The sequence below is a fragment of the Notothenia rossii genome (assembly GCF_949606895.1).
Source record: "Notothenia rossii genome assembly, chromosome: 5".
Lineage (NCBI taxonomy): Eukaryota > Metazoa > Chordata > Actinopteri > Perciformes > Nototheniidae > Notothenia > Notothenia rossii.
The window spans coordinates 19,065,210-19,075,392 of NC_136903.1; the positions used below are offsets into that span (position 1 = coordinate 19,065,210).

Here is a 10,183-nt window from a genome sequence, read left to right on the forward strand (position 1 = left end):
TTGTTAATATGCACGGTATATCCAATTTCAAAATGCATCTTAAAACATGTAACTCCACCTCACTAAAAAGAATTGACTCCCACTCAACCTGTATTCCAGACTGTTACATAATGTGTCCCTGTTTTGTTTTACTGCACCAGAGGAGTACCTACTGTAATGCAAAGGAGATAATACTGTAATCTTATTGTAGTGAATGTCATAGAAAATATGCATATGACATATTTACATATAGCAAAAGCAAGTCTCACAGCACATTATTAACTGGCTCTTGATGGTACAGGAAGCTCAGCCTGGAGGTTTTAAATGAAGCCTTGGTGTTCCTGTCAACTCAACTGGCTCCATAATTATCACAGGGGTCATAATGTAATTTCCTCTTTATCCCCATATAGCCTCAGCAGGAACACTTTTGTATTGCGACATAAACCTTTTAAATGACCAGTAACCCGCAGGGTTGAATTTAGTGCTTTTGTTTAAATCAGTGCAAAAGAATGGGCAGTTATGAGTAGTTGTATGAAGGGATAAAGTCTAAGGTCATAGATAAGGCGTTTCAGTCACAACATTGACTTGGGACAATTATTTATGGTAGCTGACCTTTTAACTGCATGATGTCAACATGTGATTATTTAGATTGTTCAGAAATGAACTGACACATTGAGCAAGAACATTTTTTTTTAAATACAGTCTGCTTTCATCAGATGATATATTTAGATCTTCTTCTGGATGTACTTTCTTGGCTGAAGAATGATTGTGTTGTAATTCAAATAATTGTGAACCTGCCACAATCGCTTTTTTTCTTAATAAAAAAACCCACATGTAAATAATATATAAATATATGTTTTGTTTTCATTTGATAGGATTATAAGTTCAACCAGCAGGTCAGTGTGTAAGGAAAGGAAACCCACAAACTGTAGAACTGTGGGATACATGTATTTTTTCCCCTTCACAGTCACTGAGAAATCAATGTTAAGAACTAAGCTGAGGCATCAAAGACCAACAGCCTATCTGACCTGCATAGAGCCCCACTGTGGGGTAGAATGCAGCATTGTACACCAGTTACTTAAAGACCCATTCATGCAGACACTAAGTAAATGCATAGGACCGTAAGATGGGGGATTTGGGGTAGGATACGATTTACAATACTGCCTCCAGCCTTAACGATTAAACAACTTACACACACATGGAAATATATTCAGAGAAGAAAAAACATCAGATGAATGTGTTTCTGTTTAGAGAAATACAAACCAAAGGTTTTTTTTTATTTATCATAGCCTCCTTTGTCTCTCCATAAAAATAGTGTTGCTAAAAATAAACTGTTAAAAGAAAAAAAAGTCATGTTTCAATGTAGTCCATGGAAAAGCCCCAGTATCAGACATTCATTTGTTTCACTTCAATCCTCTGTTTTTTTTTCTTTTCCAAAAGCAGAACGGTCAGCAAAGCCCCGTACCAATGCCCCGCATGTCTTTTCCTTTGAAAAAAAATAGCATCGGAATGAGCCCTTGCAGAGACAAGTCAGGCAACTGCTGTAATGCATTATTAAATTAGCCCTAAACACTACACAAGCCATTAAGAAGCATGTCAAAACCTAAGGGAAAAGAAATAACACAAAATGCAACCAATAACAGAATAAAGTATTTGCAACAACTGTTATTAGCCTGCACTTCATCTTTGCCAGTTTGACCAGTGGGGAATCATGTGCACACTAAATAAACATGTTTAGATACGCTACAACTAAGAAGCACTGGCACTGTCAAATAAATGCAGCTCAGCTTCAGCAAACAGAGGGTTAAACCTTAGCTGCAGAAATGCACTGCAGTCCAAAAGCATTTGTCTGATAGCTACTGAACAGCACATTCTATCTGTGCCATTACGCTGCTATCCTTGGACAAATGTTTCTATCTATCTAGATTTTTCTTGTGTGTCTTTTTAGTTTCCTAAGTCTGGAAATACCATTTTATTGCATATAATATTTGGCACAGTACAACTGGAGCTTATATTTGGGGCTGTATTTAAAAACTGGTGCCTTTATGAAGAGTTTTTCTTCTGCAGTCTAAATATGGTCAAAAACAAACAAAATGCCTCTTTTCCTAGAGTACCATCCTCTATTATCAATCACAAAAGAAATTAAGTATCTTTGTCTTTTAAATAGAATTCACCAGTTATTAGAAAATAGTTTCAAATGACTTTCTTTTCTAATATAATGTCTTACCACTGCCTGACGGTAGTTCATTTATATATATTTGTATTTTTTTCATATTTATATACTTATGTATAGGCATGTACAAGAAACCAAAAACTGTCTCTGTTTTGCACTTCTGTACAAAAGAAAGTTACCGTTTTGTTCTTTGTGCATTCTATTGCATGGACTGATGAGCAGACAGGTGGCGAGGAGAGGTTGGGGCAGAGTCAGAGATAAATCCAGAGGGAGCATTACTCAGATTTGGGTCTCCTGAACCTTCTCCTTGCCGTGAGTAGTCTTAATGACGTAGGGATCAGCAATGGTGCTGATGTGGCTGTGATGCTGTCTGACTGAGCGATGAAGAGAGTTGTTCTGGGTCCAGTGGGCTCCGTAGCCCCCTTGGCGGGCTGATGAGGAGGAGGACACATACCCAGGCTTAAAGGTGTTGCTGTTGTGTTCCACTAACGTAGGCAGTACCAACACTGTGTCATCAGAGCCACTAGATCCGGATGTGGGGGGCGGAACAGGAGGAACTTCCTCCTCCATCTGTATGATTTCTATGGTCCTTGCTGCTGCCACCGTGCTCCTCTGTTGATGCCGCTTACGCAACTTATAGAATGCTATCAACATGGCGGCTGCCAGTAAGGTAACAGCAACAAAGCAGCCAATGATGATTTTTGTGGTTTTCATCACCTCATCCAAGCTGGCGGCTGGCCTACTAGGGACTCTGGGAGTGACGATTGACACCTGCCTTGGAGTTGGAGTGTTTTGGAACAGCACGGTAGGTGTAGAGATGAAGACAGGCTGAAAGCCAGAGGGCGAGGCAGGGATAGTAGGTTTAGGTTTTGGGGTCTCCTCCACTGTGGGCTCCAAAACTTCCACCGTCACGGTGGTAAAATACGACAGATTAGATGTGTTGAGTTCAGCATTGCTGACGTTTAGGTATGCTGAGGCATTGGAGTTTCCTGCCATGTTGCTCACCATGCAGGTGTACACGCCTGTGTCCGAAGGGAGAACATTGGAGAAGTTCAGTGTTCCGTCGTTAAGGACAGATATCCGTGGGTGAGCTGAGCCATGGCTCAATACAGTCCCATTTGGCAGGAGCCATCGGACTGAGCTCATGGCAGCTGTGCGACACTTCAGTTCGGCCACCCTCGCTGCCGAGATGTTCAGGTCTCTAGGAGCATCAAGTATGAATGGTGCTGAACACTGAAAGGTGGTCTGATCAACTTCCACCAGGTATCGTCCCCTCATATGGACCGGGGTGTGGCAACGTCCACAACAGGTGGAGTTTGTGGGAATGTATTCTCTGAGCCACCAGGAGAGCCACACTACATCACAGTCACATCGCCATGGGTTGTGGTGCAGGTGGAGCTCCACCAGGTACTGTAAAGGTGTGAAGAGGTTGTGGGGGAGGGACGACAGGTTATTATGGGCTAAATTCAGCTCAACCAAGTCTGTAATGTCATCAAATGCATTTCTCTCAATAGTAGTGATGGCAGAGTTCATAATCCACAATTTACGTAGATGTTTAAGCCCAAGGAAGGCCCCGGGCTTCAGTTCAGGGAAAAAATTCTCTGATATTTCCAGCTCCTCCAACCCCAACAGTGGTAAAAGATTAGGAAACTCCCTCAGGTTGCACATCCCCAAGTTGAGATACTTGAGGTTCTGAAGGCCCTCAAATGCTCCATCAGAGATGTACTCCAACTTTCTCAGTTCTCCCAAGTCCAGTCTCATGAGGGAGGGTACACGGTTGAAGGCATAAGAGGGGATGCTCTCAATGGGATTGTTTCTAAGCCACAGCTCTCTCAACTTTGACAGGTACTCAAAAGCTCCGCTGGGTATGACTGTCAGTCTGTTGTCGAACAGCTCCAGGGTATTGAGGCTGGTCAATCCACTGAAGGCCCCAACTTCAATCCGTCTGATAGCATTTCTGCCCAACTGCAGTACCTCCAGGTGATGCAGGTGCCTGAAGGTGTCTGCCTGTATGGTCTCGATGCTGTTTTCCATCAGGTTAAGGTACCTGGTGTTGGGTGGGATGTTCGGAGGAACCCTAACCAGGCCTCGGCGGGTGCACACCACCTTGCTGAGCTGATTAGTGCAGGAGCACACACCTGGACAGTTCTGTGGGTTAGCCGAGCCCAACGCAGGGCCTGTGGACTGGCACATACTGAGAGCAGGAAGCAGAGAGAGCACGGCGAGCAGGGCTGCTTTCCAGGTAGGCTGCACTCTAACCTGGCCCAAAGGACTCATGGTGTGGAGGGCTCATTATTCTGCATGGTGGGGGGAGACGGCACAAACCAGAGGACAGACCACCCTAGCCTGGCTGGAGCAACTCAAGGCTCCCAAGTTCCATCGACAGTGCAGGGAGACGCTACATCAAAATTGATGTGTGTGAGAGAGAGAAGGGGAAAAAGAGGGGCAGAGCGGGAGACAGAGTGAGAGGGATTAATACAAGAGAAGCAGCAGAGGAAAAGCAGTGCAGCAATGTAAGAAAAAGGTTGGATAACAGTGACAGTGACGTACCTCATTAGTTTGGAAGTGGTCCTTTTTGCCTTTTTCCAAATGTTAAAAGCAATAGTCATGCAACATGTTCATTTATAATTTCCTTCGATGGAATGACACCAGATTCATGGTTTCTTCTTTTCCTTCTCTGAAAAAGTGATGTGGCCCTCTATTAGCCACGGGTACAAAATGGCTCCTGGTATTAAAGACTGAAAGCAGCATGAAAAGCACTCACAGGCAGAGGTAAGGCCATGAAGGCTTGGCAGGTGCCTGAATCCCTTCTGCCCCTACTAACTGCCCCCCTGCCAGGCTGCAGACTCCAACATGCAGCTCTGCTGTGGAAAAATCACAATGATCCATATAGCAGAGAAACACGACAGAGGAGGAGAGAAGAAGTGACCAAGTGAAAAAAAGAGTCCCCAGTTTTGTCGGCTCCTGATACATGTGTTGGCTCGTCGGCTGGTCGCCTGTTTGGTGGAGAGACCTCCCTCACTGTGACTTTGCCAAGGGCTAGTCGGTCGCTGATTAGTCCTGTTGTGACAGAGACTGAGAGACAGAAAAAGGCTAAAGAACTCCCGGCACAGTCATCCCCCTCTTCTCTCCTCCTCTGTTCCTTTTGCTTCCTCCCAACGTCGGGCTGGCCCTGGTCAGAGCAGCTGCAGGCTGCCGTGTGCACAGTTAGCAGTAATCCGTCTATTCCTCCTGGGGGGAGGGGGGGTTGGGGGTGGTGGGAGAGATGGTGTCGCTGGGTGGGGGGCGGAGAAGGGGATGCGCTGCACTGTTGGAGCTTCGCAAAAGCGTGTCGGAAGAGAGAGAGAGAGAGAGAGAGAGAGAGAGAGAGAGAGAGAGAGAGAGAAAGAGAGAGAGAGAGAGAGAGAGAGAGAGCACTCTTGTCCTCTTCTGCAATGAGGGAAAAAGAGAGGATGACGCTGGGAGGATGTGTGTGGAAGTGGGCTCCGTATCTGTATCCAAAAACAAGAAAGGTATTGAGGATTCTTCTCTCCACTTGCTGTTTGTCGCCCGGGCTGTCTCCTGCAGTGTTCCTCAGCTTCCTTATTTGTTAGTTTTTTCTCCGGGGCTGAGGTAGTAAGTTGTGGCAGTTAGCCATGTGTGTGGCTGTCAGACTTGCGGCATGGCTGGTGGACTACTGCAGTAGCCAGAGTAAAACAGAGAAAGAGAGAGAGGTAAAGAGAGAGAGAGAAAGCGAGAGATTGAGAGAGAGAACCATTGACAGATCAAGAGCAAAAGAATGATAGAGTGTGCGAAGGAGAGAGTGTGTGAGAGAGAGATGGAGAGGAGGAGGAGGAGGCACGCGAGGCACTCAAACAGGCAGCCCAGCGTCACAGAAGCAGCGGGAGCAGCATTCTAATCCACATCTCCACTTCTTGTTTATTCTCCAATCTCTCTCTTTTCTCTATTCCCCCCCTCCGTGTCGGTGTTGCAGGCAGCTAAGATGCTCGCTCTGCCCCCTCCCTTTGTCCTTCAGTGGGAACGTGAATGTACTGCTGACGCACTCCTCTCAGCTGCTCAGCCAGCCTCAGAGCAGTGCATTGGTTTGATGCAGTGTTCCTGTGTATTAACACATTCAACCTCCCCTCCTCCTGTATGCCTTCTTCTCCCTCCCGTCACTGTAACTGTCTTCTCCCCTCTTACTCTCTCTGTCTGTTTCTCACATGTTCGGTCCCTCGCCGTCTCTCTTTGCTCTCCCTCTCTAGATCACTTCACCTGTGCCCATCCTCCCCTCTCTCTTGCTGTCGGTCTCCCCCAACCTATCGTTCAAATGAAAAGCCTCCCATTCAAAGAGGTCAGACTTTTTACTCCAACTCCAGAGTTGCCCTGTGTTCCGTCTCCCTGTCTCGTGAGCGCAGCAGTGCGCCAGTGTTTTCAAGTGGAGATGCAGCTTACCCTTGTATGGCACCTTGCGGTGAGTGTTTCCCTTGTGAGGGAGGGAAGGAACAAACAGACAGAATAGTTTGTTGTATCTGCTTTTCTAATTATGTCAGAGTATTTATTATGAGTATGTGAGTGTTTTTGAGGTGATGGGGAGGGGTTCTGTGACATCACAGAGGACTGAAATGCTGACTCTGCTTCTCTGTGTCTGCTGGGCAGTCTTCTCTTCAGGGAGGAGAAAGATGAAAGGGCTTGCACACAGTTATCTCTTAGAAAGATGAGAGGGAAAGACGGAGAGATAGAGGAAAAGAGACTTTCCGAGAGAGTGGGGGAGAGAGATGGGGCCGGGTAGCAGGAGATATATCCACGTCCTTGGTGAAATAGGGGGAAGGAGCCTATAGAAGGATGAGAGGAATGAGATAAATAGGGAAAGAGAAGAAGGATGAGAGAGACAGATGAGGGAAAACACTGCATAGTAGCCTCTTCAGTGAAATGGCTCAGAAAGAAAAAAGAAAGAAAGAGATGAGAAGTAGGGGTGAGGAGAAGGAGGGAGGAGAGGAGTGTTGATAGTGTTGGATTAAACATCATTTGGATGCAGGAGAAGGAGTGTCCCTCACTGCCTTTGGTTAATGACCACATTCACTCCCTCTCCTGCGCCTCTATATTGTCCCAAATATGTTTGCTATTGGGGTTTTGATTTGAATTCCAGTGTATAAAATACATAAGTAGGACATGACTGGAATGTTGTATTCCACTAAAGATGAAATTCATGCTCCATGACCATAAAGCAGACGGAGTAATACTGACGCCAATTTAAATAAATGCAAGGGACGGTTACAGAAGTCGGCGAGAGGACTAATGCACTTACTGCATGTGATCCCTTTTTAGTGTTAACATATATGAATATGAATTAAAGATTATATTACATAATTGATACTCCTTAGTATTATCTCCCGGATACTTAAAACGTAGAAAAAATGATGTTACCCTGTCTCTTTGCTTTATACTTGCAACATTCATTTACATCCAGCTGCATTAATGTTAACAGTCAACAAACTATCTCTCACTTGACAGAAAACTGAAGAAACATGGGCATAAGGTGCTGAGACATGCTTCGAGAGAAATAGGTCTTCTCTGTTAACCTTCAGCATACCAAATTGATTGAGAGAATGCACTCTATCCATAAAATGTATATTTATTGTATTGTAGAAAGTTTCAATAATGCATTTGGAATCATACATGAAATACATTTGTGTCTGCACAAATATATTTCAGATTACTACAAAGGGGAAGCATCTTGTGTGTAATGCCAGCATGGCTTTGCAATAATTATGATTATTTTAAATGAATTATTTGCAATAGTGTTCATCAACACAAACCAATGAGGAGTGACTGGAATTGTCAGTATTGATGGTCAAAACCACCAGTGGGAATAAATGAAAACAACCTTTGCATTTAAGACACATGTGAGGGAATAAAGGGTTCTGCATTAGAATGAAAGAAGACCTCACAACATGTAGACTGATTTGACACATTTTCCAATGGTATTTTGAAGGAACACCATTGTATGCACAGCAAAGGAAAATGAGTGGAAACGTTTACCATTTCTGTTTTGAAAGGTAGAATTCCAGATGAATGAGAAAAGCATTTAAAAAAACGTTCAATTTACAGCTGATGTACCGATTCTATTCCAATTAGATATGGTGCTTTAGAGTGAAGAGTGGTGAAGAGGAAGAAAGAATGAGAGAGAAGGAGCATAGTGATAACTATTAGTGAAGGTGGTGCAGGCAGCGCTGGTTAGATAATTGATGGCCATGGTTGTAGCTGCTGTGTTAATGCTATTACAGGGGGCATGAGCATGGAAAGGTCAGTTAGCACACTGAATATATGACGTTTCCACCCGCTGTCTTTATGGCTGTCTCTTTTTTTCAGCTTCTTTGTTTCCTTCTCTAGCCTTTGGCTGCTTACATGAATCCATATAAAGGATTATCAGACAAAGTGTCTGTAGTCCAGTTCTCCCTTTAAATGTGTGGAATGAGAGGATCAGTGAGGATTTATTGCCATTGGAAAGTGTATATATAGTGTGATGTAAATCATAAGGAGTTTTATGGAATTACTCCGTAGTATGATAAAGCATCTTGTGTTTCAGTGTGTCAATTCCACAACATTAATAAATCTTTAAAATGTGTCTTCCGATGTCATATATTATGAGTGGGGCGGGTTAGCTGTTTAGCTCATTTCTATGTTTGGGTCTTTCAATTTCAATTATAAATGAAAACAGTTGCCACGCGAGGCATATCAGTGGTTAGAAACATGTTTTATCCATGTATCATGTAGTGCGCCATAAAACTAACTTGTACTCTTTCATGTAGAAAAGGAAAATATGACATTGCCATCATTCTCTTATTTGACATTGTCTATTGCTTGGGAAGCAAATTGAACAGTCATCTGCTTCCTTAATAAACTGTGTGTTTGCATGCTGTTTAATAACTTTTGCTCACATGAGTCAATTTTAGTAGCAAAAAAACGTATTATAACCCCTTAGTTTCGTCGTGTTGTACAAAATCTGCAGTTTTAGTGTATGAGCTCAGTTGTATTCATCTTCCGAATGTATACACATTGTGTGAGCAAAAATGTTAAATGTATTAAATGTGAAATATGAAAATTCATGGGATCAATTTGATGTTTTTCTATTTTTCAAGTCTTTATCAGAGATGGTTTTTGTTGGATGTATTGGATTGAATCACATAAATAATGAATGAGCTTGTGTTCATATACTGTATATTGCCGTTCTGCTTTATGATGGTGATGTGATAGACAATGATTTTTTGATTCATACAGAGTGTATTTCTAGACGATCAAACGCCCCCCCCCCCCCCCCAAATGTACTCTGTAACTAAATGTCGACTCCCCGGGAGGAAGGATATCTCCTTCACACAATTATAGAAATAGTGCCCAAAAGAGACAAATATAACAAGAAATCCAGTTCCAAAAAGGCTCAGTACTGCTGAGGTGTTATGAGTGTGGTTACAATCTTTGGCGGTTGTGGGTCAATTTCAGGGGTGGTCTGGTGATAAACATCTGTGGGCAAAAGGCAGGCGTGGTATTGGAAAGAGTGAGACAACAGTGGGTCAGGTCAATACTGAGCGAGTGACATCCTGCCCTACAAAGCTGCGTCAGGGTTAGAGGGGAAATTGAATGTTGCAGGAAGTAGGATCTACATGCTTAGAAATATATATGTGTGTGTGTGTGTGTGTGTGTGTGTGTGTGTGTGTGTGTGTGTGTGTGTGTGTGTGTGTGTGTGTGTGTGTGTGTGTGTGTGTGTGTGTGTGTGTGTGTGTGTGTGTGTGTGTGTGTGTGTGTGACCTAATTAGCTATGGTCTACTGTAGTGTCTCCAGGCGTGCACCAAGGCAGGCCCCCAAAGAAGGTAGATTAAGAAGGTCCACAGCAACGACAACATGAGACACCCTTTACTTTACTGCAACGACATGTCAGGAAACCCCCTCAAGGGGTCCCCATGCATAGCGCACCGTCAAAAGCTGCTTCATAATTTCAGTTTTGCTGTCAGAGGTGACATGTCCCTTCTGCTTGGGGCCCCCAGAGTCGCTTGG

At 43.8% G+C, this 10,183-nt stretch overlaps 1 protein-coding gene across 1 annotated transcript; it reads right to left on the minus strand.

Moving 5' to 3' along the window:
* Positions 1–911: 911 nt before the first annotated feature.
* Positions 912–6,091, minus strand: lrrc4.2 (leucine rich repeat containing 4.2). The gene is made up of 2 exons (XM_079681990.1): positions 4,703–6,091; positions 912–4,550 (listed from the first exon to the last, which is right to left on the minus strand). Exon 2 carries the CDS (start codon positions 4,427–4,429, stop codon positions 2,432–2,434), a length of 1,998 nt encoding a protein of 665 aa, XP_079538116.1. The 5' UTR covers positions 4,430–4,550; positions 4,703–6,091; the 3' UTR covers positions 912–2,431.
* Between the last annotated feature and the right edge of the window lie 4,092 nt (positions 6,092–10,183).

Bases quoted from the DNA above. Each gene is read 5' to 3' on its own strand.
- lrrc4.2 (XM_079681990.1), bottom strand. From the start codon at position 4,429: ATGAGTCCTTTGGGCCAGGTTAGAGTGCAGCCTACCTGGAAAGCAGCC.